This window comes from Takifugu flavidus, chromosome 3 (genome assembly GCF_003711565.1).
Source record: "Takifugu flavidus isolate HTHZ2018 chromosome 3, ASM371156v2, whole genome shotgun sequence".
Classification (NCBI taxonomy): domain Eukaryota; kingdom Metazoa; phylum Chordata; class Actinopteri; order Tetraodontiformes; family Tetraodontidae; genus Takifugu; species Takifugu flavidus.
Genome location: NC_079522.1, coordinates 13,827,421 through 13,854,856, shown reverse-complemented (window position 1 = coordinate 13,854,856; position 27,436 = coordinate 13,827,421). Strand labels below are relative to the sequence as shown.

At 42.2% G+C, this 27,436-nt stretch overlaps 1 protein-coding gene across 21 annotated transcripts in view; it reads left to right on the top strand.

Moving 5' to 3' along the window:
• The first annotated feature begins 712 nt into the window (after window positions 1–712).
• Window positions 713–27,436, top strand: part of nid2a (nidogen 2a (osteonidogen)) — a 35,398-nt gene continuing 8,674 nt past the window's right edge. For 3 of the 21 annotated variants that reach the window (XM_057026965.1, XM_057026968.1, XM_057026961.1), the window contains exons 1-39: window positions 715–1,044; window positions 1,771–1,956; window positions 2,095–2,211; window positions 7,807–7,908; window positions 7,988–8,127; window positions 8,334–8,466; window positions 8,558–8,896; window positions 9,480–9,591; window positions 12,571–12,610; window positions 13,100–13,209; window positions 13,326–13,459; window positions 13,545–13,656; window positions 13,993–14,193; window positions 14,712–14,942; window positions 17,723–17,869; window positions 18,463–18,591; window positions 19,478–19,603; window positions 19,753–19,880; window positions 19,959–20,064; window positions 20,146–20,279; window positions 20,388–20,493; window positions 20,619–20,752; window positions 20,821–20,926; window positions 21,179–21,312; window positions 21,420–21,525; window positions 21,849–21,982; window positions 22,060–22,165; window positions 22,353–22,477; window positions 22,627–22,732; window positions 23,345–23,478; window positions 24,122–24,227; window positions 24,375–24,508; window positions 25,052–25,157; window positions 25,307–25,440; window positions 25,518–25,623; window positions 25,740–25,873; window positions 25,941–26,046; window positions 26,574–26,707; window positions 26,816–26,921. In XM_057026965.1, coding sequence (XP_056882945.1) covers window positions 838–1,044; window positions 1,771–1,956; window positions 2,095–2,211; window positions 7,807–7,908; window positions 7,988–8,127; window positions 8,334–8,466; window positions 8,558–8,896; window positions 9,480–9,591; window positions 12,571–12,610; window positions 13,100–13,209; window positions 13,326–13,459; window positions 13,545–13,656; window positions 13,993–14,193; window positions 14,712–14,942; window positions 17,723–17,869; window positions 18,463–18,591; window positions 19,478–19,603; window positions 19,753–19,880; window positions 19,959–20,064; window positions 20,146–20,279; window positions 20,388–20,493; window positions 20,619–20,752; window positions 20,821–20,926; window positions 21,179–21,312; window positions 21,420–21,525; window positions 21,849–21,982; window positions 22,060–22,165; window positions 22,353–22,477; window positions 22,627–22,732; window positions 23,345–23,478; window positions 24,122–24,227; window positions 24,375–24,508; window positions 25,052–25,157; window positions 25,307–25,440; window positions 25,518–25,623; window positions 25,740–25,873; window positions 25,941–26,046; window positions 26,574–26,707; window positions 26,816–26,921 — 5,191 coding nt within the window. In that variant the 5' untranslated portion in view covers window positions 715–837. Of the gene's footprint in view, window positions 1,045–1,770; window positions 1,957–2,094; window positions 2,212–7,806; window positions 7,909–7,987; window positions 8,128–8,333; window positions 8,467–8,557; window positions 8,897–9,479; window positions 9,592–12,570; window positions 12,611–13,099; window positions 13,210–13,325; window positions 13,460–13,544; window positions 13,657–13,992; window positions 14,194–14,711; window positions 14,943–17,722; window positions 17,870–18,462; window positions 18,592–19,477; window positions 19,604–19,752; window positions 19,881–19,958; window positions 20,065–20,145; window positions 20,280–20,387; window positions 20,494–20,618; window positions 20,753–20,820; window positions 20,927–21,178; window positions 21,313–21,419; window positions 21,526–21,848; window positions 21,983–22,059; window positions 22,166–22,352; window positions 22,478–22,626; window positions 22,733–23,108; window positions 23,214–23,344; window positions 23,479–23,555; window positions 23,663–23,850; window positions 23,976–24,121; window positions 24,228–24,374; window positions 24,509–24,585; window positions 24,692–25,051; window positions 25,158–25,306; window positions 25,441–25,517; window positions 25,624–25,739; window positions 25,874–25,940; window positions 26,047–26,573; window positions 26,708–26,815; window positions 26,922–27,436 lie in introns of all 21 variants that reach the window. The other 18 variants (XM_057026979.1, XM_057026977.1, XM_057026974.1 and 15 more) reach the window with 15 other exon arrangements.

Here is a 27,436-nt window from a genome sequence, read left to right as displayed (position 1 = left end):
ACTAATGCAGACTGGGGAGGGTGGGGACTTGCTTTTTCTGAAGTCCACCACCATCTCCTTCGTCTTGGTCACGTTGAGATCTTCAATGAAGCTTAAGCATACTCTTCTTAATGTCAGGTCCATTAACGCGTCGAATACGCGTTTGATTTTGATTGCGCAGTCAAAATCAGCGGATTTCTTTTTTTAAAATAAAAAGTTTCTACTTTTTTACTGTAACTGGCCGAGTAATTCTGACGTGATTTTCCAAGCAAAAGGTAGAAGTTCACGTTGCAAAGAACACGTAGAGCCGCTAGATGGCAGTCGAGTAATGCTGATTTTATTAGTCACAATAAATATATGTAACTTTGGAATAGAAACTTTGTATTAACTCAAATTAAAAATGATAGACGCAAAAAATCTAATTGCATTTGGTGCTTATTAGATTGAAACAATTGGTCGGATGCACATCCGCATGGTTCATGTGCGCCTTTAATCATTAAACCAGTTTAAGCTGCGCAAAACGTAAAACTGGTTTGATGATTAAAGGCGCACAATAGATTTCTGTATTGTTGTGAAATGATAACATCCGGATTAAAAACCCCATTTGTCTCTTTTCTAATATGTGCCAGATGTGAGACTGCAGCCTGTCAATCACGACACCTCCAGCCAATGAGAGCGGGCCTTGGCTCCTCCCTCCCTCCCTTCCTCCCTGCGGAGTGTCAGAGACCCGGTGGAGTAGAGGAAAGTTGTCCTTCCTGCTGCTGTCTCTCAGTCCATGTGCACCTCTTTTTCCTCCTCCTCCTGCTTCGGCTGCTCCCTCACGTAGTGCACAGCTGCTCTTTCCTCCCCGGCTCTACCATGGAGAGAGGGGAACTGCTGGCCGTGTGTCTGCTCTGCTGGAGCTGCACTGTGAGTGTGGTCACAGCCATCCAGACGGCTGATCTCTTTCTTTACGGCTCTTTAAATGGAGATTTGGTTTTGGCAGAAGGCGACGATGAGACGTCTAAAGTCCTTTCCCTGCCCAGAACTTTATACTTCTACGACTCCCCCTTCTCCCAACTATATGTAAGTACATATTCGCTTGGTGCTGACTAAAACATTTTTTTTCTATTTTTTTTAGTCTGCAGGGTACAAGTATCAGAGCCAATTTAGCTGATTTTAATTGAGAGGGCAAAAAACCCACTTGCTCCATATAGTGACTTATCATACAATAATTTGGACCGGAATTTGAGGAATGTCTGGTTTTTACTGAAAGAAAGAAATCTTATCAATGCATGGTTTTGAAGATAGGGTTTACTCCATAAAAGGTCACAATCCAATATTGCAATCCTGTAATATTTTGCTGTTGACTTTAAGAACTTTGGGCAAATAGTAGCATTGTGGTTTTCACTGGTAGTGAATGCACACGTTTTATACTGCAGTATAGTGCATACGAGTGGCAGAAGATAAGCCCTCACATCACGAGATACAGACCACTTTCACACAAGTTAATATTCAGCTTTGAAAAATGCAAGGACAAATCTCCTAAATTTAGACAGAAATGTGGCATTTTCTTTTATTTGATTATGGATTTTTAACAAAGAAAAGTCTAATGCACTATATGCTAATTGACTGCGTACAAAGTCAGTAATAAGTAATTGGCTCCTCCTTCCTTGGATGTGTCATCAAAACGAGCATTAATATTTGATATATTCTCCAAACTCATGAAAGCCTTTTGTTTTTTAAATAAGCCTATTAAAATACCCATTGTTATTTTAAGCATGCCAACTACTGATCACCGTGTTTCTTCAGGTGGCCACCAATGGTATCATATCAGCCCAGGACCTGCCAATGGAAAAGCAGTATGTTGATGATGGCTTCCCTACAGACTTCCCCGTGGTCGCTCCGTTTCTGGCTGACATTGACACCAGTGGAGGACGGGGACAGATTTACTACCGGGTGACTGAGACACCCAGTGTCCTGAACAGAGTGGCACAGGTGTGTTTAACCCTTCGAACCCTTCCTCCCCATCTGCAGTATTGGGCTCTTGTTCTTTTGTCCAGTTCTCTCCGTTGCACCCCAACATCTTTTCTTTATGTCATCCACTCATTTTGTTTCATTCATCTGATCCTCCAGGAAGTACAGCGGGGCTTCCCAGATGCCAAATTCACGCCCACCCATGCTGTGGTCGCTACATGGGAGAGCGTTGCAGCGTATGAGGAGCAGGCTCGAACGGCGGGGCCATCAAATAAGGTACGGTGGATCGGGAGCTTGTCAGTGTGGATCCTCCCAGTTCTCTTGTGACACACACATTGTTGGATCTGCCTCCCTTGTGATCTGTCCGGGGTGGGGCAGGGGTCTATTTGTAATTCCCCTTACCCTCCTAATCTGGTTCTTAACCTTTCTGGGGTGGGGGGGTGTCACAGGCCATCTCTAGAGGTCATCAAAGCTTCCCCTCCCCTCCTTCCTGACTCGTTATCCCCTCCCCCGTTCACACACAGGTAGATGCAGACATGCTTTACTCCATCCTGCTCATATCCTGGATATCACTCACTTCTCAGGCTTTCAGCCAGTTAAATGTTTAATAAGTTAGTTTACAGCACCAGAACTCGTCATTAACCTGGGGCTTCTGACGCTGTTCGGTCTAAGTCACCAGCTTCTGCCTGTGTTTTCTTCTTTTCAGCACATTTCTCTGTTTTAGAGTCACCTTCTGAACTTTAATGTGGGAGTGTTAAATGTGCTACATTATCGTCTTATCACCATTGACAGCGTTTTGGCTCGCGTTTATAGATCTGCTGAAAAAAATCAAACTAAAGAGGGGAGAAAAGGGAGTCTTTTCGCGGTTGCAGGAGGGAAAACATTCCCACTGAGGACCCGTGCATCAAATGTGACATTTGTAGAATCAAGGGTTACCATCTAGACATGAACATATCTCTCCCTCACATCTCTCCCTCCATAAACCCACTTCCAACTCTGCAGCCCCTGGGAAGCCACGCCTCACGGAATAGGACAGCATGTTGTACACATTCTAATTTTTCAGGAATGTTCATGCTGGACAGAAGCGTGGAATTCAGAATTGATTTTAAGGAAACAGGTATTTGGGCAGGTTCAAACACAAGTTTTTTAATAATCACTTTTCATAAGAGAAGCAAACGTTCGTGTTGCTTTTGTGGGACCACCACAGGCAGTGAGGAAGAGCAGTGGAGGCTTTGTTTTTTTTTCTCTGGAAGAGTCCCAGTGAAGCCGTCCCTCCTGAACTTATCAAACAAACAGGGTTCTGTTGTTTTCCAACATGTGGGATGGAAGGATGGACCGGCAGGTTTAGGGGGGGGACCAACATGGAGATTTCCCCAGACACATCTGCTTGTTCTTTATCTTCACTGCTGTGGTTTGGTTTATTTTATGTCTTGTCCTCTCTCCCTGATTGATGAACACCGGCGGGTTATAATCATCAGCTCGGGGCTACGCACCATTTCCGAAAACCTTATTATTCTTTTTGAGTCCACCACTGCTGAATGGCCGTCTCAGTGGGGGTTTATTTTTAGCTTCCATGTATTTACTAAATAGAGTCTACAGTGATAAAGTGGATGATTTTAAAAAAAATGTTTTATTGGCTTTTCCTTCTAAAGCTCTGTTTGTTCTCTCTGACTGGAACAGTTGGGGTCCCAGCTAGGATTTGCCTCAGTGAGTTTCTTTTCTGGAAGATAGCATCTTCCTTTGAAGTGATTAGCCAGAGGTGCTGGGTCGGGTGTATTGGGGGTAGAGAGGTATGTGTGTGAACTGATTAACCTGAGCCCTGTATTTGTCAGGATGTGTATTGGGGTGGCCTTTGGGGGAGGGTGCAGACAGTCTGGTGTTAAGAAGCTGGATGCAGCCTTGAGAGCAGAACCAGCAGAGGGAAAACAGAAAAGGAACAGGAAGTTTATACCCTTAAATGGTAGCGTTCTGTTGTTATTGGCATTAGTCTTAACGAGGCTATTATCATAATTGAAATGTAATTGCCTGAAACTCAAACACACTTTCTGTTGTGTGTTCTCCTATGTAGCTCAGTTTGCTAATGACCAGAGCTGTTTACACAGTGAATCTGGCCTCTTTTGTGGTGGTGGTGGTTGAAGAGGTGTGGGCCAGGCTTTGCTTCGAGGTGCCCCTTACACCTCCTCAGTGCCCCTTCACACCTACCAGACTGCTGCAGGCCATCACTGTTTATTTTCTGCAAACATTTAGCACACAACCGACCAGCGAGAAGCGTGGGTGTTGCAGGTTTTGTGAGGAAGGGGGGCACCGATGTGTTCAATGGATTAGCAGATCAAATCAGCAGTGTGACACTTGGAGAACTCTTTATCACTAATAAGAGAGGCTTCAAAGTTTCTGTTGATGTTGAACAACAAAGGGCGTGTGCATTGCAGAGGATACTGGCCCCCACTGCAGGAACTGACCTTTGCTTTTTTCAGTGCCATATTTGCGGAGTTCATTTGCCATTCTTCTTTGCCATTGCACAAGAGCAACTATTTCTGTTCACATTGTTTGTTGTTTCTGGGGGAGGTGAGTTCTTACGGTGACGCTGGGTGCATCCTTCAAACTACAACATGGCATCATTGAAGATTCCTACTGAACCTAAACTTTTAAAAAATGGAACAGAGTGAGTCTGTATATAAGATAAATGTGCCTCAGAGCTCAGGAATTGTCACTAAAATGCAACAGCTGGTGAGACTCGGGATCTTAATTACAAGTGCAGCGCAGCCATAGCGCTCCGGTTTGTAGTTGTGGGGAAGATTTTTGTGTTCAGAAACCCTTAAGGGCCTGAGAAAAGAATTTTTGGTTTTTTTAAACGCGCGTTCGTGATCCGATCGAAAGGGTTCTGAAAATGTCCCGAGGTTGTAGGTCTTTGAGGCTTTATTAGAACATGTACAGCTAAAGTCACAGCACGGATGTTACTCTAAAAGCTGTGGGATTTTATGATGACAGCAAAAGACATGCAGCACAGTTCCTGGCCCCAGTCCTCAGGTCTTTGTGCGTGTGTGTCTGTGCCAGTTCCCACGCTGTAGGCGCTTCCGTCTGTTGCACTAGTGAGGTTGGCAACTGCCTGCAGCTGCTGTCTGTCTCTCTGCTCTGCCCATTTGTAGCTCTTCTGCAGTCAGCAGGCTGCAAAGCTGCGCCCCTGCTCTCCCTGCTCTCCCTCCGTGCCCTTCCTGCCTCTGTGGGCAAACCTGAATGGACTCCAGCTCAGCTCAATTACTGTGTGATTCAGAACACTTGTTGCAGAGCATTTGAGTCATTTACTTTAAACAGAGACAAGTCGAGAGTCTGTTTAAGCATCTCTGGCTCAGAGTTACGGGTATGTTGGCCAGACTAAACTAAACCTTCTCCACAAGCACAAACGATGAATCTAAAGCCCTGCAGGTGTATATACTGCACATACACAAAGATAATGCACTATCTTGCGTTGTGTACACATTTTTGCAGTTTCGGTGTAAGCACACTCACCTACGCTTCTTTGCTTTATTACAGAGGTTGCATGTGCAACGACGATTACATAAGAATTATTTATTATTATTATTTATCTATGTATTCATGTGGTAACACAAGAGTTATAAACTTTAAACATCCTCCCACTAATGGAATGTTTAATGAAGAGGGGCCGATGGTACACAACACATTTACTGGAGCTTAGCCAGGACATGTAACACAGATTTTGCACTTATACATTTTCTTTTGTTAGAAAATTTTAGACACATTAACTGAAATCAGACAACAAAATCAAAGCTTTGCTGATTAAGCCCTGAAACTATTAAAGCAACATTGAGCCTGTTCTATCCAGACATACCAAGTTCTGCTTTTGCTAACAAGTTAGCACGGTTTTTATCTGATAGGAATGTAACACTGGATTATTTTTGATGAGCGTGATCACATGCAAACTGTCTGCCCTCTCCTGCAGCAGACATTCAAGTAGCCTGGTCATATCCCCACATTAACATTAAACAGCAAGCAGGACCTTGATGCTAAACATTTGTCAGTCTCTGAGTCAATTAGCATCTTTGTGTTTATCTGAGCCATTGTGAGGAATGTGAGGACACTCTTCAGAAAGGTGACACATAGTCTGCTAAGAGGTCAGAGATTGTGTGTGTGTGTGTGTGTGTGTGTGTGTGGGAACTCACACACGGAGTGACGCGCCATTTGAAAGTCTTTGATCTGTGTTGGCTGTAATTTGTTGTCCTCCAGCTGTGAGTCTGTGAAACACCAGGACAACTTTACCGAGAAGACAGAAAAAAAACAAATGACCACACAGCGTGAGGAGGGTTGAGAGTGAGAACAAGGCTGAAGAACAGTCTGACTTTCATCACGCTGAGGCTCCCAGGTTGAGTCTGTTCAGTGAAGCGTAATCATCAGGAAAGTTGTTTAATTCAGTTTTAGGGAGTCATGCAGCTGTGAATCAGCAAAGCTTAAAACTTAGTGGGATTACTCTGAAAGATTAGCATTGTTTTGTCAGTACTTTATGGCAAATATTATCTGCTGCCCTTGTTCCAAATTTGTGTAGAAGAAGCATGGATGCCATCATATATAGTAAATGGAGAACAGAAATGTAAGATTTGATTAAAATGTACTGTTTCCTTAAACGGAAACATGTTTTCTTTTCTGCCTCCCCATATTTCTCCTATTGTAAACCAGACCTGTGGCCTCCCTCGCAGCTCTAATCCCCCACCCATATCCTTTCATCTCTCCCTCTCTCCTCGTATCTTCTCCTGCTTTTGTTTCTAATCTTCTCTCCTCGTCTTGCTGCAAGGAGGAAAGAATCCAGACGTGTAGACATAAAGCACTCAGAAAAGCAGATCCACCCTTCCACCTCCTAATTCTTCCCCTCCTTCCCTGCAGAAAGAAGAAAAAAAGACCCCCTCCTCACTAATTGCAGAAAGCCTGGAGGTTGCAAAATCTACCCCTCCCACAAACAGCGAGATAGTTTAAAGATGTTGATGTAAACAACTAGGAACACAGGCATAAGTTAACGTAAGATGCTCCTAGATGGGGCGACATCTGTTCTTGCATACATGCTTGTTTAAGTGGGATTGCACCTCCTGTCCTGCTTTGTTACAACGTCTGGGTTGCAAGCATTAAAAATATCATCAAGGATGTCCAGAAACACAGGAAGACAGCTGTATAGATCAGCATCTAGACTAGGGATTAGAGAGTTGTGTGTGTGTGTGTGTGTGTGCGTGTGTGTGTGTGTGTGGTGTGTGTGTGTGTGTGTGTGTGTGTGTGTGTGTGTGTGGAGAGAGAGAGATAATGTAATTATCAAACTAATTTAGGACTTCTCTCATTCACTGAATCTGTTACTCTCCGGTTCGAACCCAAGCTGAAGGAAACTCTGTTTAATGTTGCAATAAACTCTTTTTTTTAAAAAATCCTTAATTTTTCGGTTGTGTCAATTGAGATATGTTATTTACTCTTAAGGAAATAACGTCAAACGATGTTATAGTTTTCCTCTTGAGAGTTGGTTTTCTATAGAAGTGAAGCATTGTCATTTTCTTGTTTGCTTTTATTTTGTTACATTTATCATGTGGGATGGAGGCCAAATTCTACGGCAGTTGAGTCAATGTATGGAATTAGAAGTGTTTGATGTTCAATCACCTTCATTCAAACACTGCGACAACAAACAACAGCGACCTATGTGGCCAAAATATGTAATTGCAGGTTGTGGGAGCGCGTCTGATCTAACGTTACATTGAGACTGATTATTTGTAGACTTAAAATAAGATCTGGAAGTACAAAATTATTGGGCAATTTACATATATTTTCTGGAAAAATACACTTTATTTCCTCCTGTTAGACATCATGTGGCTTCTCTTTCAACAGGTTAATACTTTCCAGGCTGTAATTGGTTATGATGAGAGTGATTCGTACACCCTGTTCCTCTACCCTGAAGGTGGCCTAAAGTTTTTTGGAACTAGACCTAAGGTAAATCAAACTTAAATGAAATGGCAGCTAGGTTTTTGAGTAGTGTTACTTGATTTTTGCCCTTTCCCACATTTTTTAGGAGTCTTACAATGTCGAAATCGAGCTCCCCGCTAGAGTTGGATTCAGCAGAGGAGAGGTGACGTACCTTATCTTTTCTCGGACGGAGGGACCTCATTACAGCGTTACCACCAATGAACAGAGTGTTAAAAACCTCTACCAGTAAGTGCTCGAAGTCATGTGTCATTTTTGAGGAGTAAGCCGGAACCAAACAGCCAGTAGCAACAGTTTTACAAACAAAACTCATATCTGCTTAAAACACGTTTATTCAAATATGAAACAAATGTTCTTAAAGTAACTGCTCATCACTATAACCTTGTTCATTAGCTGTTGCTGCTACTGACGTTGTACTGTGCTCTTCTCTCCAGGGTTGGCAATACAGGAATTCCAGGTGTTTGGCTTTTCCACACGGGAAACAGGTATTCGTTTAACAATGTTGTTCCGGCATCTGTTGGCGGGCTTCTTGCTACTCCTCCACCGGATGGACATGGATTCTCCTTGGTATATTTCATTAATATCATCAATATTCATATGCATTTGCTTTTATTTTATTAAACAAATAGCGAAAAAAAAAGTTCCCCTTGGCTTTTAGGACACCACCACTCCCGAGTATGCTGAGTTTGAAGAGTACCCAGACAACACTTTGGAGCCTGATATCCAGGAGGAAGAACATGATTACCCTCTTACAGGTGGGGACCCAGAGTTCCATCCTGCACCATCTCCTAGTGACCACTCGGAGGCCCATCAACCAGCAAACCCTTCTCCCCCTGCTCCCTCAGAGGTTTCTGACCCTCAAGGTCCATTAAACAATGAAGAGGTACCTTTGACCTCTGAACCCATTCACAATTCTGAGCCAGCGGCAACGGACCTCCCTGCCCCCAGACCTCCAGAGAGTCCACCACAGGGAGGGGCTGAGGAACAGCAGCCGCAGGTAAGACGAGTTTTACACAACGGTTAATCCTTTGGCATCTGCTGCATCATTAGTGATTGTATTTGTATTTGCAGAATAGACTACAGATCCATCCAGGGTTAAAGCAGATCCTGACCAGTCATTTACAACATAATTCACCCATGTTGGTGTAAAATATGAGCCTTCCATTGACTTGAAATTACACGTAAAACAAGATAACTAATGTATGTGGAATTATTAATTAATCTAATGGCAGGGAACAGTCTGATAATGGACAGAGCAAGTTTTTCTAAATTACAACCATCTGAACTTGATTTGTATTATTATTTCACCTGGTGTTTAGGTTGATTATTAAAACTCCACTGTCAGTACCTAGAGTTTTGTTTGACATTCTAAATTCTGTGATTATGCTGGAATGTTGTTTTTGAACTGTGGCGTGGTGTTGCCAGCTAACTCTGGGCTGGAGCTGCAGCTGGAATACATATTTTATTCACCATAATACTCCTATAGTTTACAGGGTCTGCTGAGAGTTGCAACGTGTTGGCAGAGAATAGTTCAGATTGATTTAATGTCCGCATTAATGCTGGTGTTTTTGTCCCTGCAGACGCCTCCGGAAGTGTTGGATGTCTACCCCCCTCAAAGACACCAACCGCCTCTCTCTCGCGGAGGTCATGTGGTCAGTGTGGATGAGGACGATGTTGACTTTGACACAGGAGGTAAAAGACAAACCATATATGCATGTGTGTGTGTGTGTGTGTGTGTGTGTAAATGTGTATACTTTAAATGCAGTAAAAACCTTAACTTATGTGAGCAGGGTAACATTACCTCCCCTCAGCAGCTGCTTGTACAATACTGTCGTTGTGCCTCTGCTGCTCAGAAGCTCCCAGGTGTGTGTGTGTGTGTGTTGTGTGTGTGTGTGTATTTCACTCCTTCCATTGCAAATACTCCCACATGCTTTTGCTGTAAATAAGTATGTGTTCTCAGTCAACTTTCCTGCTTATGTAACGTCAGTTGAAAAGGAAAAAAAGCCTCCTTTGCGCAATTTAAAGTGACGAAATTTTTTTTGAACCCACAAAGATAAATCTCTCAACAGATTTCAACAAAGGAACTAAAGTACAGTATTTTCTCCTTCATTTATTGGTCAGCCGAATGTTCTCATTTATCTCTGTTGTTCTGCATCCCATCACCCAATCATCCGTGCACGGAAGAGCTCGTCTCACTTCACATTCAGCAAATACAGCTGAACCGGAAGGAGCCAGAAATTCTGAGGCTCGGCTAAAAGAACCACGACAAGATTCAATGGGCCCGATTCACCAATATGTTCTTACGAATCTTCTTAGATTCTTTCTTAAGTTGTCCTTAAGAAGTTTTTTAAGAAAACCCTACGTCGGATTCATCAACGCGTTCGTAAACCCCAGAATTGTTCGCAGCTGTGTTCTTAGATTGATGAATGCCATCTGTTCGTAAGTTGAAAGCGCGTGCCAGGTGAGTCTAATTAACATACGATTAGCATATGTCACCGCCCACTAATGCCCATAAAAGGAACTGCAGCAGGACCCTGTAGACAGAGCAAAAAGCAGCCAAATGCGCAAAGCGAAATGCCCAAAGCTGGCCTCTCCACGCCTGATTTCTGACGCCGTGTTGAACAATCAAGAAAGGATGGCTAACACGCTTGATAAAATTGCCTCAATCCTGATGACTATAGCCAACACGCTTAAAGAAATCAACGAGAATGTAAAAAAAAGAATGTAAAAAAAATAAACGTGTAAAAGCTGTGCTCGGATTGTGACAATAATGCATTTTATTCACAAACGGGCAATTAATCGCGCTCGAACGTGAACCGCGTGCCTGCAGTCTGGCCCCATCATTGCGTCAGGACGCACATCCTCACGGGGTTGTGGCTCTGTGTCCAAACACATCCAGCGCCCCTTTAACATGCCGATGGTGCGTTCAATGGTGGAACGACTGCGCGCATGCATCTGATTGAATAAAACTCCTGTGGAGTCTGAGGGTTGGTCAGTGGTGTCAACAACCAGGGAGCCAGGGCATATCCTCGATCCCCTAATAAAATAAATCAAGATAAAATCAAATAAAAAGACAGTTTTGGCATGGTTTCCAATTTGGTTGATTAATGTTAAGTCATTGGCACATTTACGTAATTTTAAAATTCTCCGTAAATCACCAAAAATAGGAAATAAACAAATAAATAAATAAATAAATATGACAGAATTATCATTGTAATGTTGAATTTTATTGAACTGCACAAGAGAAGAAAACACAACCATGCCAACATGTCGGCACTGAAATGTGCGCAAGAGTACTCCTGAGTGTTCGTAGGATTTGTTCTTACCTACGAATAAATCCAGGATAAGAAGAAATTGGTGAATGCCACAATCTTCGTCAACTGTTCGTAAGTGGGACTTAAGAACAAATTTGTTCGTAAGAACGCTTCGTGAATCTGGCCCATTGTTTGCTTCTTTCAAACAATAAAATAATAACATTTAAATTCAGTGGATGGGACTCAGTTTGGCTTAATCAAAAAATAAATAGTAAGAAATAATTCAATGGGACGCAGTTTCAGTACAGAGCACATTCTGATCTCAGATCAGTTGGCTTGAATAATTATATCTTACCGTTAAACACTTGAAAAAAGGAACGTTTTCTTAAGATTAGATTACTTATTTAATGGTAATGCTAAGATAATATAGTGAATTGAATAAGACTGGTTTCTCAGGAACCAGGTGATTTTACATTCTTTAAATTCCTTTTTGGCAGGGTTGTGATTTGTTTCCTGCAAGTGTGCAGTTTCTGGAGAAATCCCGACTTCCTGTTCATCTGTGCGCTCGTGCATGTGGGACAGATGCCCCTGGACCGGAGTCAAACCGGTCATTTATTACACACAGGCAGAAAGGCTGAAGCACCTCCACATTATGTTGAATCAGGCTGTTACTGTATTCACGATCGTTGAGGTTTGGTCCCAGTTTCACATGTTTAATCCCTTTTATGTCATAGTTCTGTTGGTCCCCTGGAGGCAGCCGTCCCTTGTCTGTGTTTTCCCATAAATAAATTAAAAACAGCGCTCATGGCTTCCTGTGTGTCAGAGGCTTTTCCCAGAATACACCACTTCGCCCAACCTGTGAACATGTGCATCTGTTAACTCTGCACAATCTTCCAATCTTGGATTTCACAAATGGTTTAGTAGTTTGTGAAGCTGCAGTGAATTTGTCTGTGTGAGAGCGGATCAGCGGTTGTGCAAGGAAAGACAACTTAATGTCAGTTGTGCAACAGCTGCTTTCTGTCCAGCCGGTGCGTTGACATGTGCTTTTGACTGTGTGTGCTGGATCCTGTCCATCTTATTATTCTCACTGTCCATTTGTGCTTATGTGGAAACAATGGCTTCTATTTGACCCTGCATGCTTTTGCTTTTTTTTTAATCATAAATACTGGAAACAGAACTTCTCAGGTTTCAAGTGAGACAAACAAACGTGTTGCAATCTATGGCATTTTTAGATCTTTGTGTTGCTTTTTCAACCAAACAAAAAATGACAAGGAAAATGAATCCTGAATAATCTTTTTAAAAATATGGCAAATCACACATTTCTCTATTTGTTCAACTGCCACTATATAAATAGGTTGCTAGGAAATATTAGAAAATGATTTATTTGTTTTGTTTTTGTGCTATTTCTCTTTCTCAGTGATCCACTACACCACAGAGAACAGAGAAACATGTGCCAGGTATGTGACCATGAATAAAATGTGAAATAGAAACATTATAACACATAGCAATGTAGAATTTCACAACCAAATTATCCATTCAAATCTTGACAGTAAATTCATAATCCATACGATGAATCACATGAATTTACATGAGTATGTCAGGGGTTTCAGAATGCTGACAGAATGTAGATTAATGACTTGAGGGAACTGCTGCGTGATCTGAAAGATCCTGTACAGGAACAGAGCTAAGAGATGTTGTATTCTGCTCCTCCTCGTTGGCCACGAGCAAAACATGACCAAATCCCTCCTTCCCTCCACATCCGCTGGGAGTTGGGTTCAAATTTAAGTTCAAAGAAAAGTCAAAGGCCCACATAATTAAATGAGGATCCCTCTTCCATATCGTTTTGATATTGCTCCAAGTCTGATAATTAAGAGGAACAGAAACCAACTAACACATTTAAAAGATCGGCATCCACAATATATTTTCATTGCTCATTCTTATTCCAGATTCCAGCAGCAGTGCTCCCAGAATGCATTCTGCTCCGACTACCCCAGCGGCTACTGCTGCCACTGCCAATCCGGTTTCTATGGAAATGGACGCCACTGTCTACCTGAAGGTAGGAACACAGAGATGCATTTTGTGTGTTTGTGAACCATTTAGTCACTTCCTAAAGTGGCTGAAAGAAATGGTTTGATTCCTGCACTGCCCCCCCCCCCCCCCCCCCCCCCCCAGGTGCCCCACAGCGAGTTAGTGGGAAAGTAAGCGGAACTGTGAATGTGGGTTCCACCCCAGTGGTGCTCAACAACATTGATCTTCATGCCTATATTGTGGTGGGAGATGGGAGAGCATATACTGCCATCAGTGAGGTCAGATACATTTTGATATGATGGGTTTGGGGTTTGTGGCCTGCCATTTGTTTCTGCTCATTCCTGATGCATGTGTTTTGGTCAGGTCCCTGAACTGGCAGGTTTGGCCCTCATGCCAGTGGCACCAATAGGAGAGCTGTTTGGATGGCTGTTTGCACTGGAGCTGCCCAATAGTCAGGCTGGATTCAAAATCACAGGTAAAGCTCTGCATGTGTGTTTTTAACTATGTTGTCTTGTATATGTTGACCCTAAGAGCACATCTGTCTGAGTTAGTGAGTGTGTGTGTGTGTGTGTGTGTTCTGTGTCCGAGCCAGCTGTATTGTCTCCAGGGATGTGATGTGATATCTGGCTTTTACCTCCTCTCTCTAATAGCAAGCAGCTGTGTATGTTTGAGTGTTTAGTACGGATGTAATCACTGTAGACGTTCTACTTTTTGTCCGATGCAGAAGAAACATTTGTCATGTCTATTCTTTTAAAATGTAAAATAACCTACAAAAAACGGAGATAACACTCTGGGTTTGTTCTATGATCAGGTGCTAAGTTTGCACGCCATGCAGAAGTGGTCTTCTACCCTGGAAACCAGCGTCTGTCAGTCATTCAGACGGGACGGGGTCTGGACGACCACAATCACCTCACCGTTGACACAGTGTTGAGTGGCACTGTGCCTGTCCTTCCCCCTGGTGCTGAGATTAGCATGGACCCCTTCAAGGAGACATACCAGTACTACCCATCCCGTAAGTTGTGCATAAGTGAGCTTCACAAACATTTGGGAAAAATCTGGACTGCTGCTTATTGTGTTTGGAATAATTGCACCATGTATTAACAACCACACACAAGGGTTCTTGGGTCAAGCCCCAGTGCAGACAAGACATGGGAGATGTTCTGGTAGTCTGGTAGCACTGCCGAGGTACCCTTGAGCAAGGTACCAATCAGGTACAAATGCTCACATAGCGCCCTGCTATGAACTGGCGACTCATCCAGGGGTGGACCTGCCTTCACCCATAAGTGCACCCTCCCCTTGACCTTGAAGGAGAAAAGGGCAGTTAAGGAGATGATGTGAAAAAAACAAACAAGAGCTGAATAAGTTGTGAATGTAAATCATTATTAGGACTTTGAAGTATCAGATCTACTCTAAAGCACATCAATAGCTCCAGTTTAACATACCTACTGAAAACGTACCGCCTTGTTAGAGCAAGCTGTTGTCCATGGTTGCATCAATGGCGCTGCTTATTTTCACTCTCTCTGCTTCCAGTTGCCACCTCCAGCTCTGTGAGAGAGTTTACGGTGGATTCAGCAGATCGAGGCTTGGAGTCCTTCTCTTTCCAGCTAAAGCAGAACATCAGCTTCCAGGATTGTCGTCACGACAACAGGGCCCCTGCCCTGGAGACCCTGCAAGTCATCATGGAGAGGGTGTTTGTGATGTATGTGAAAGAGGAGCGGATCCTGAGATACGCCATCACCAACAAGATCAGTCCCGTTGGAGGTGAGTCTTACAAAGATTCTATTGCAACAACATCTCAGCACGCTAGTTTCACTGAGACTGAGAGAACTGCTTTATCAACTATCATCACAAAATAGTACCAGACAGCAACAGTGATATTCACGGCCAATGTAGTTCTGAGAAAGAAAAATCCCAAATGAATTATTTCCTGGAATGGAACTTGTTCTTCTAATAGCAATAATTAAAACAAGCACAGGAGACCATCAATTCAGAACACGACAGTGAAGAAGAGACATGAAGTATGAAGTCTAAATCTCAATAGGCCTCTTAAAGAGTGAAATACAGCTCCACAGATCAGACTTCATCTTGCCTGCTCATAATTCTGAAATTCAAGTACAATGTCAGCAAATCAACATGGTATCAGTTTATGCAAACTAGTCATTGGAGACTTTCCTGGGATCCTGATAGCTGAAATAAAACATTAATAGCATTAAAAGTGAACGACGTATGAAAACCTGCCTAAAATGAGTCCAAACTTTGACTGCCAAGCCTTAAATCGGGTGGCCTGGGAGGCACTGGAAACCTGATTTCTGTTTCTTTTCCAAAGTGACAGTGTTGCTGTTTAACAGATGCAGGAGATAAAGAGACGCTGTACAAATATGTGTAGAAGTGGACATCAACAACATGTTTCTCATCAACACTCTCTTTCAAGGGTGAAAACCACAGAGAGACGGTCAAAACATGGACAAAATGGGGACTATATTGAGACAGGGAGGCTAGTTTTCTACCTTTTTTTTTTTACCACAATCTTTGAGCCTAGTCCAAGTTTCTGTCATTTAAACGTCAACACTTTGATTAAAAAGGTTATGAAGACACATCTTTCACATGCACGTGCGCATGCTGCACAACCAGAGCACAGCTGGAAGAGCTTTCAGGGATCGGGGGTTTTGTAAACATGCGTTAAGTACCGTGTGTGTGTGTGTGTGATTGTGTGCGTGTGTGTGTGTGATTGTGTGTGTGTGTGTGTGTGTGTGTGTGTGTGTGCTCTTTGCTCTCTGGGAAATAATATCTGAGCCAATGACAGATTTTCTCTTGTGTGTGTGTGTGTGTGTGTGTGTGTGTGTGTGTGGTGTGTGTGTGTGTCGGGGGGGCGGTTTGTCGGGCAGAATAACTGCCCACTGACATCATGAGAATCAGAGGTTGCAGGAGAACTGTGGGACACAGACTGAGTGACTCTGTCACCTGGTTTGTAATAATCACTATTGTGACGTGGTTTCTTTCAGTTCAGCCGGACCTTTTTGACACTAAGATACTCGCAGGCATCAAAACTCCTGCTTAGAACTGAAGCAAGGTTACACACCAGTAATTGCAATATTTTTAATTAGCAGCTGGGTCCAAAAACATCTCACTGTCTAAAATTGATGTAGTCCAGCTTGAGGACTCTCAAACAAACTTTGAAATATCAATATCTATCATTTCATTCGAGAACGTTTGCGTTGAGATCAGAACATTTGCCGACTCCACATTCATTTCATTGTGGTTGTTGGCAGAAGAGAGTTTGAAGGAGCCTCCACAGCCATTAACCATAATAAATGGCATCAACAAACAATACATCAGCCCTTCCTGATGTTACATTTCCTTCAGATCTGCTGAACAGATCGGCATAAAGCCACCAGGTAGGTAACTCACCCTCTCATCTCTCTAAAAGTCAGAATCAGTGTTTGTGTTTGTTTATGTGGAATAATGCTTCTGACTTTGAATAAAAAACCTCAACATAATTAAAACCAAGTGCTGGTGATCTAATCTTTTGATGTTCTTTTAGGTGGTTTCCTTGTTATTGTATGGACGTGTGTGTTGTTTATGACCATGATGATCTCCTCCTACCCTGAATGGAAACCAAACAGATGCTAAAACTCTCTTTAAAATGAATTTATTATGCTTTTAAGGTTAAATTGGTGTTTATGTACAGGTATTAAATAATGCAGGTTACCTTTCAAACTCTTTATTTAGCACCTTAAAGCCATATTTAAAGCACACAATGAAAAATGAAGACCAGTCTATACAGATTGCATTTTTTTGTTTGTCATTTATTCCTAATTAATTTGTGCAAGGCTTAAAATGTAATGTACCATAAACACACATCTGCTTATTCATCCCCATCTCAATCACACACACACGCGTGTGCAATTACACTGTAATTATTGCTATAATCATTGGACTTTGGTTGCTTAATAATAATATATTTTAGCTTGTGTCAGTTCAAGACACTGGCAGTGTGTAGCAGATGTGTAACAGTATTGTATTGCTTGATAATTCTCTGGACACACATGTCACATAGTTTCTAGGATAAAACAGTTTTACTATTACAACTCATATTAAAGTGACAGACTGACATAAAGTGTCAGTTTTTGCAAATAGTCCCATTTTAGGTCCATGCATTTTTGTCATTTATGAGGATTTAAATTTATTTTTACTTTATACCTCACACATATTTCTTAGGTACAAATATGTAGCTCGATGCGATTGGAGGTGCTGAAGAAATTTGTGGTGTAGTGTTTTGGTCAAAGATGCTTCAGCGTGTGGGGAGGAGAACAGAGCAAAAAGCATCACCAGTGTTTTCTGGTGGAGCTCCTTTCAGAGCTGCTTCATGAGTATCAACATACAGTATCATAAGGTTACAAAGGTTTCAAAATGTTAGAAGATTACAAAAAGGCAAAACATGCGGGCAAGATAATGCAGAAGAATGGTTATAAGATGACAAACATGTTTCTCCACCTCCAGTTTTTACATTGTTGTGTTTTTGTTTCTCCTCCCATCTGTAGTTGAATCCACTAGGCCAGAGCTGATCAACCCCTGCTATGCTGGAAACCATGACTGTGACACCACAGCTCAATGTATCCCACTGGAGGGCCAGGACTTCCAGTGCCAGTGTGCCACTGGTTACAGAGGAGATGGACATAACTGTTACGGTACAGAGTCCTGCTGAATAATTCTTGATATCTGGTATTTAGCCTGTTTTGATGGCTTATGTCCCAAAGCGCTTTTGGGTGTTGTGCGTACCTCACTGGTCATTCTCCCACCACCACTCAGAGACAAAATTAAAGACAGTTGAAGGCGATGCATCTGTGCTCCATCACCATCTTCCTATCTGCTTCTCATCTCCTCACTCCCTCCCACAGTTAATTCTACACTTAATAAGGACTTGCAGTCTTTCAAGCTGATGCCTGGCCTGTCATTAGCCCAGCAGCAGGTCTGTCTATCCTGCTAAAAGCACTAGAAAAAGCCCCAGGCTCCACCTCTATTCCCATGATAGGCCACCAATTTCTGCTGGTGTTTTTCCCCGTCATTTGCAGTAGATTTAAGAAAGCAGGACATAGTCCAGGTGTGGAGACGTGTGTTATAATAACCCAAACAAACACAATGTGTTGGCAGTGTATATAAAAGTATCAGTAATGGTCCCTAATTACAGTTTTTACACTCACACATGGCAAGGGGATTCCATGTTTACAGCCATATGGGTTCATATAAAAACTCACTTTCTTTTCTTTTTCACCCACTGCAGACATAGATGAGTGTGCTGAAAGCTTGACTTCATGTGGCGCTCACTCTCAGTGTGTCAACCTACCTGGTAGCCATCGCTGCCAGTGCCAGAGCGGCTTTGAGTTTGGCTTCGATGGACGTACATGTGTGGGTAAGAAGCACTCATGTAGGGTTAGCCATGTAGCTGGGGTGTTGGTCAGCCGCATATGAATTCAAAAGTCGTGCAAAATTAGATTATTGATCATTGAATCTTTTTTTGGAAGAGCAGAGATTGTTTATTTGGCCTTTTTCATGAGGGGGTAGCGTTTAGCATGCATGTATCTGGGCAGTCAAACAGCTCACTGTCATATATTTAAAATAAATATCACAGAAATCAACAATCATTGTCAATGTGATGTCACTTTGGTGAATAAATTAAGGCAATCATGTAATTCTCCACATATGCTCACCAACACAAGTGCTGTTGTGCTGTATGGTCCAAAACAAACAGAATCTTTGGAAAAGACCTTCGTATTTGGCGATACACAGGCAGGACATTTCTTCCACAGCAGTTCCGCACAGCTGCAATTGCTAGGGAGTACAGTGTGATGGGAGGTTGGGCAACAGACGTGAGAACAAGGGTGGGAACCAATGTAAGAAGTGGAAGCTGAGATAGAGGGAGGGTGAAAGGAAAAATACAAATGGAGCAATGACACAATGTGTGTTTTGCTTTGGAATGTGTGTAGGAGAGATGTCCTGCTGGTGTGTGTGTGTGTGTGTGTGTGTGTGTGTGTGTGTGTGTGTGTGTGTGTGTGTGTGTGTGTGTAGGTTGTCTCTGTTCACCCATCTGTATGAACTTTTGATGAACTTTAAATTCTCTCTACCTCCAGTCTTGACAGATAAAGGCATACGACCTTGACATTATTCGAAATCATACTTCACTTAGATGCCACTTAACTGAATTATTAATGGTTTGCAGCCAACTTTACTGTATTTAATTGATTTTAGTCTTATGGTATTTTTGACAGACGATGATTGTACATTTGTTTTCTTGTCAGACATCGATGAATGCGGTTCATCTCCATGTCACATCAATGCCAGATGTCTCAATGGACTTGGTTCCTTTGACTGTCAGTGCCAACCTGGCTTTTATGGTGATGGCTTGCTATGCTCTCAGCCTACAGGTCAGTAATATGGCCCTTTGAGTCAAAGTGAGGGCAGTATATTTTATATAAAAGTTAAATTGACTAAGGTTAAATGTGCACAAATAATTAATATAGTGGATGTTATGGAAAAAGAATTAAAGATTAAATGGCTGTCAAAAAATCTACAGATCACCCAAAGAGCCAGTGTGAACAGCACAGAGACAGTCTGCAGAGTGGGCTGAAACATGGTGGCGCACCAAATCTCGGAGCCTTCATCCCTCAGTGTGACACCGACGGCAGCTACAGACCGCAACAGGTGGGTCCTGAAATATTTGCTTCATCAGACTGATGACTGAGCTTCCCCACATGACATGTACGTGTTTATGGGTTTCAGTGTCACGGTTCTACTGGACACTGTTGGTGTGTGGACAATAGAGGCCAGGAGCGAGCAGGAACCAGGACTCCGCCTGGCACAGCACCCACTGACTGTTACACAGAAGGTGACATATGCAAGAATAAATATACAAACACTCAGAAAGACTGTCAAAGCTGTCTATTTAATAGTGAATCTTTCTCACCAGTGCTACCAGAGCATCCTAAAACCCTCTGCGAACACCACAGGGACAGTGTTCAGACCACCAGTCTAGAGGGACTTCCTATTGTTGGAGCATATGTCCCACAGTGTGATGTTAATGGCCAGTACATACGTTTGCAGGTTTGATAAATAAAATATATACATAAATAAATATATACAATGAATAACATGGGATTACCATTATTTTCTTACACTAATAGTGGTTGTTATATATGTCTGTCACTGCAGTGTCACGGTTCTACTGGACACTGCTGGTGTGTGGACAGTAATGGACAGGAACAGGCTGGAACACGAACACCACCTGGTACAACACCCACCAATTGTGACAATCCAGGTAAGGGACAAAATGTAAATAGAGTTCACATCCAATCAAATTGTATTTTTTTTAAATCATATTTCCTGCATGTCAAGTTTCAAGTGCCATTTTGCTTTCACTTGGTTCTTTTTTTAATTTTACAGATGAACCAGAGCGTCCTAAAACTCTCTGTCAGCACCACAGAGACAGTGTTCAGACCACCAGTCCAGAGGGATATCCCATACTGGGAGTCTACATACCCCAGTGTGATGATAATGGACTTTATAGACCTTTACAGGTTGGTATTTAGTTCACTCCAGGAAAATATCGAGTAATTTAATATTAAAGGGCATTTTTTAATTTCAGTGTCATGGTTCCTCTGGATATTGTTGGTGTGTGGACAGTAGAGGACAAGAACGAGAAGGAACCAGGGCAGCGCCTGGGACATCAACTGTAGACTGCGACAAAGCAGGTGAGGATTCATTTTGATTTAATTTTGATGTGTGTTGGACGAGACTCTCAGCTCTGGAGAGACACCATCGTAGAAGCTGACCTAGCTGATACTGGGTGGTAGTGATAAAGTATCGCCTGTCTGTTTGCACCCATGCTCTGAAGAGAATTTATCAAACAGACTGAAAGTAAACATTGGAATAACACCAGTACTGATGCCCTGCAGTTTACATACCTGTCTACCGAGATATATTGTTGTGTATGTTTTCTGCAGATGAACCAGAGCGTCCCAAAACTCACTGTCAGCACCACAGAGACAGTGTTCAGACCACCAGTCCAGAGGGATATCCCATACTGGGAGCCTACCGACCCCAGTGTGATACTAATGGACAGTACATACCCCTGCAGGTCTGTATGAACTGGCTAGAAATCAGATGGCAAATTAAAATCAATTATTCCTCCATCTACGTATGAAATAAAATCTATAATTAATTAATGAAAGCATATTTTTCCAGTGTCATGGCTCCACTGGCCATTGCTGGTGTGTGGACAGTAATGGACAGGAGAGAGCAGGAACCAGGACTGCGCCCGGAGCACCACCCACAGACTGTGACAGACCAGGTATAGAGCACGCATACACATAACCATAAAAAGACTGCTGCTTCTGTTCGTCCTTCGGACCACCCGAAGTTTTGATGGCTTATGGTGCCTGTGCTTCACTGTTATATTTTAGATTTTACACCTGTAGAAGGGGGTCTGGTATGCATCAACCCAGGCTTACAGGACTGTATTTGTCTTGAAAGACCATTTGAACATCAAATGTTCATTTGCAAAAACACAGTGCGCCGATATAAAAACAATTTGTAATTCTAGAAGGCTGAAATTATTACAGACCTAAATGAATAATGCAATTTGGAATAATCGGGTTTTTCTTTCTCGACCAGATGAACCAGAGCGTCCTAAAACTCACTGTCAGCACCACAGAGACAGTGTTCAGACCACCAGTCCAGAGGGATATCCCATACTGGGAGTCTACCTACCCCAGTGTGATGATAATGGACAGTACATACCACAGCAGGTATGGCTGAGAAATTTCTGCAAACATATGCATTCTTCTCTTTTTTTTCTTTATTTTTTTGTTTATTTTATTTTCAGTGTCACGGGTCAACTGGACACTGTTGGTGTGTGGACAGTAATGGACGGGAGAGAGCAGGAACCAGGACATCAGCTGGTGAACAAAGGAAAGACTGTGACAGCCCAGGTGAAGAGACCTATTCAATTTACCTGGTCCACCTTTTAAAGCCCCTTTAAAGTGTTTTTACCTCTACAGTGGACATCATTAAACTGTGAACATTGAATTAGTCATTGAATATTAAGACAGAATTTAATTTGATCCCTTTTGCTACAGTGATGTTTACATGATTATCTTGTTTGGTAATAACTCATAGATGAACCAGAGCGTCCTAAAACTCAGTGTCAGCAGCACAGAGACAGTGTTCAGACTGAGGGCTTTTCTGTTCCTGGGGTGTTTGTGCCTCAGTGTGACGCTAATGGACAGTACACATCTAAACAGGTAAGATCAGGGCCAACTGTGGGGACACAGCAACTGTCATGACACAATTGATGCATTATAGAGAATGTCTGTTTGTTTTATCAACAGTATGTTGTATAGAATTGCAGATCAAAGTTTTTTAAAAAAAACATTTTTTATATTTGCTTCAGTGTCATAGTTCCACTGGACACTGTTGGTGTGTGGACAGTAATGGACAGGAGAGAGCAGGAACCAGGACTCCTCCTGGGGCACCAGCTGTAGACTGTGACAGACCAGGTGAGAGAAATCTTTTCTTTTAACATAAATCTAATAAATCCTTCAAATTTCAATTTCCTCAGATAATTTTACATTATATACTGTTTTGTCGTCTTGTTTGGGGTGTTTGTTCATCACTAATATTCTTGATGTGTGTATTTTATATTAGATGAACCAGAGCGTCCTAAAACTCACTGTGCAGCACCACAGAGACAATGTTCAGACCACCAGTCCAGAGGGATATCCCATACTGGGAGTCTACCTACCCCAGTGTGATGATAATGGAGAGTACACCCCAGAACAGGTTAACATATCTCAACAGTCTTACAGTTGATGGTGTTGACTAGATTACAATTAAAAGAATTGTATGCATGATGTTTTGTGATTGATCCTTCAGTGTCATGGCTCCACTGGACACTGTTGGGTGTGGACAGTAATGGACGGGAGAGAGCAGGAACCAGGACATCAGCTGGTGAACAAAGGAAAGACTGTGACAGCCCAGGTGAGAAGAGAATCTTTTCTTTGCAAATTATTTCAGTGATTCTTTCATCAGATGGTCTTAAATACTGTTATGTCTTCTTGTTTATGTAATTTTTTCATTGCTAATATTCTTTGATGTGTATTTTATATTAGATGAACCAGAGCGTCCTAAAACTCACTGTCAGCACCACAGAGACAGTGTTCAGACCACCAGTCCAGAGGGATATCCCATACTGGGAGCCTACCGACCCCAGTGTGATGATAATGGACAGTACATACCACAGCAGGTATGGCTGAGAGATTTCTGCAAACATATGCATTCTTCTCTTTTTTCTTTATTTTTTTGTTCTATTTTTATTTTCAGTGTCACGGGTCAACTGGACACTGTTGGTGTGTGGACAGTAATGGACGAGGAGAGAGCAGGAACCAGAACATCAGCTGGTGAACAAAGGAAAGACTGTGACAGCCCAGGTGAAGAGACCTATTCAATTTACCTGGTCCACCTTTTAAAGCCCCTTTAAAGTGTTTTTACCTCTACAGTGGACATCATTAAACTGTGAACATTGAATTAGTCATTGAATATTAAGACTGAATTGAAATTTGATCCCTTTTGCTACAGTGATGTTTACATGATTATCTTGTTTGGTAATAACTCATAGATGAACCAGAGCGTCCTAAAACTCAGTGTCAGCAGCACAGAGACAGTGTTCAGACTGAGGGCTTTTCTGTTCCTGGGGTGTTTGTGCCTCAGTGTGACGCTAATGGACAGTACACGTCTAAACAGGTAAGATCAGGGCCAACTGTGGGGACACAGCAACTGTCATGACACAATTGATGCATTATAGAGATGTCTGTGTTTTATCAACAGTATGTTGTATAGAATTGCAGATCAAAGTTTTTTAAAAAAAACATTTTTTATATTTGCTTCAGTGTCATAGTTCCACTGGACACTGTTGGTGTGTGGACAGTAATGGACAGGAGAGAGCAGGAACCAGGACTCCTCCTGGGGCACCAGCTGTAGACTGTGACAGACCAGGTGAGAGAAATCTTTTCTTTTTACATAAATCTAATAAATCCTTCAAATTTCAATTTCCTCAGATAATTTTACATTATATACTGTTTTGTCGTCTTGTTTGGGGTGTTTGTTCATCACTAATATTCTTTGATGTGTATTTTATATTAGATGAACCAGAGCGTCCTAAAACTCACTGTCAGCACCACAGAGACAGTGTTCAGACCACCAGTCCAGAGGGATATCCCATACTGGGAGCCTACCGACCCCAGTGTGATGATAATGGACAGTACATACCACAGCAGGTATGGCTGAGAAATTTCTGCAAACATATGCATTCTTCTCTTTTTTCTTTATTTTTTTGTTCTATTTTTATTTTCAGTGTCACGGGTCAACTGGACACTGTTGGTGTGTGGACAGTAATGGACGGGAGAGAGCAGGAACCAGAACATCAGCTGGTGAACAAAGGAAAGACTGTGACAGCCCAGGTGAGAAGAGAATCTTTTCTTTTCAAATTATTTCAGTGATTCTTTCAAATTTTAGATGGTCTTAAATACTGTTGTGTCCTCTTGTTTATGTATTTGTTCTTCACCAATATTCTATAATGCGTATTTTATATCAGATGAACCAGAGCGTCCTAAAACTCACTGTCAGCACCACAGAGACAGTGTTCAGACCACCAGTCCAGAGGGATATCCCATACCGGGAGCCTACCGACCCCAGTGTGATGATAATGGAGAGTACACCCCAGACAGGTTAACATATCTCAACAGTCTTACAGTTGATGGTGTTGACTAGATTACAATTAAAAGAATTGTATGCATGATGTTTTGTGATTGATCCTTCAGTGTCATGGCTCCACTGGACACTGTTGGTGTGTGGACAGTAATGGACGGGAGAGAGCAGGAACCAGGACATCGGCTGGTGAACAAAGGAAAGACTGTGACAGCCCAGGTGAGAAGAGAATCTTTTCTTTTTACATAAATCTAATAAATCCTTCAAATTTCAATTTCCTCAGATATTTTTACATTAAATTCTATTTTGTCCTCCTGTTTGGGGCGTTTGTTCATCACTAACATTCTTTGATGTGTATTTTATATTAGATGAACCAGAGCGTCCTAAAACTCACTGTCAGCACCACAGAGACAGTGTTCAGACCACCAGTCCAGAGGGATATCCCATACTGGGAGCCTACCGACCCCAGTGTGATGATAATGGACAGTACATACCACAGCAGGTATGGCTGAGAGATTCCTCCAATCATATGCATTCTTCTTGTTTTTTCTTTATTTTTTGTGATCTTTATATTTTCAGTGTCATGGCTCCACTGGACACTGTTGGTGTGTGGACAGTAATGGACGGGAGAGAGCAGGAACCAGGACATCAGCTGGTGAACAAAGGAAAGACTGTGACAGCCCAGGTGAGAAGAGAATCTTAGAAAATTTTAGTGTTATCAGATGTTTTTAAATACTGTTGTGTCCTCTTGTTTATGTATTTGTTCTTCACCAATATTCTTTGATGTGTATTTTATATTAGATGAACCAGAGCGTCCTAAAACTCACTGTCAGCACCACAGAGACAGTGTTCAGACCACCAGTCCAGAGGGATATCCCATACTGGGAGTCTACGTACCCCAGTGTGACGCTAATGGACAGTACACATCTAAACAGGTAAAGTCAGGGCTAACTGTGTAGACACAGATTTCTCAATCTGTCCTAACTTTATTCTCATTTCCAGTGTCATGGCTCCACTGGACACTGTTGGTGTGTGGACAGTAATGGACAGGAGAGAGCAGGAACCAGGACTCCTCCTGGAGCACCAACTGTAGACTGTGACAGACCAGGTGAGAGAAATTAAGATGAATGTGCAGAGACCTCTGTGTATCTGATACTCTGTGCTTCAGGTTACAGCAATGCAGTGTACTCCAGAGGGATTCCATTCCTTCTTGAGGTTACCTTCCAAACATTTTCCAGAAGTCATAATAAGTTATAGAGCTTGGTGAAAATGGAGTCCAGCCATGCAGCGGATCTTATCACAGTTTATACAGGACATGATAAGAACGTGCATGTGCTTAGCAGAGTCAAGTACTGTACTGGACTTGAAAATGTTCGACAAATGCCAGGCATGAAAGTGGTTGTGTGACGACTGCAGAACATGGATAATTGATCATAATTATATGTATGTCGAGGTAAAACACACGCAGTTCCATTTTAGATTTGCCTCCTTTAATAAATCATGACGAGGGTCAAGTGACAGGAGCAGAGGCATTAGCATGACTCACCACCTATGATGCAAGTTTTAGATGACGTCACCACAACCCACCACTTAAATTCACAAGAAACAAATTGTGTGTGTTCAAATGAGTTCCAGATGAGCCAGAGCGTCCTAAAACTTTGTGCGAAGACCATCGTGAGAGAACACAGACTAGGGGCTCTGACACATATCCTGTGTTGGGATCTTATGTGCCTCAATGCGATGCAAATGGACAGTACCTACCACAGCAGGTTAGCATGGACATATCATCACACACAGAAATACTACCTGCTTTTGAGATTTAACATTTACAAACAGACATATTAGGCTGATTTTGCATTTCCTTCATTTTATGTTAGTGTCATAGTTCCACTGGACGCTGTTGGTGTGTGGACAGTAATGGACAGGAGAGAGCAGGAACCAGGACTCCTCCTGGAGCACCAACTGTAGACTGTGACAGACCAGGTGAGCCTGCTGTGTTTGGTGGTGTTAATAATCAGACTAAGAGCGGGAGGCATGAAGGAGAAGCAGGATGACAGTTTAATGAGTTAGATACAAACATTCGGCAGGATGAGTGGAAGAGGAGGAAGAGACTGTTTTACAAGGTCATCTGAAATATTTATATTTTGCAGTTGTTAGTTGATTTGAAAAGTCTGTGAAAAAGCAGATTTAAATGGCAGACCGTGAACTTTACTTGGTCCATACTAGAAGGATTTTAGGCAGCATATTAAAGTAAGAGTCAGTATAGGAGTCACAGTACAATTACAGAGATGTTGCATCATCAGAGTTAATATATTACACAACAGAGTGCTTCATTTGATCAATAAAGACACCTTATATCATGTATATGCAGATTCAGGATTCTTTCACCAATAACAATATCATCAAGAAAATGATGAGGTTTCAGGGTCATGTTGGGACAGTTAAACCAGACAATCTGCAGTCCCCACCAGCCAGGTCTGTGTCCAACATCTGTGTTT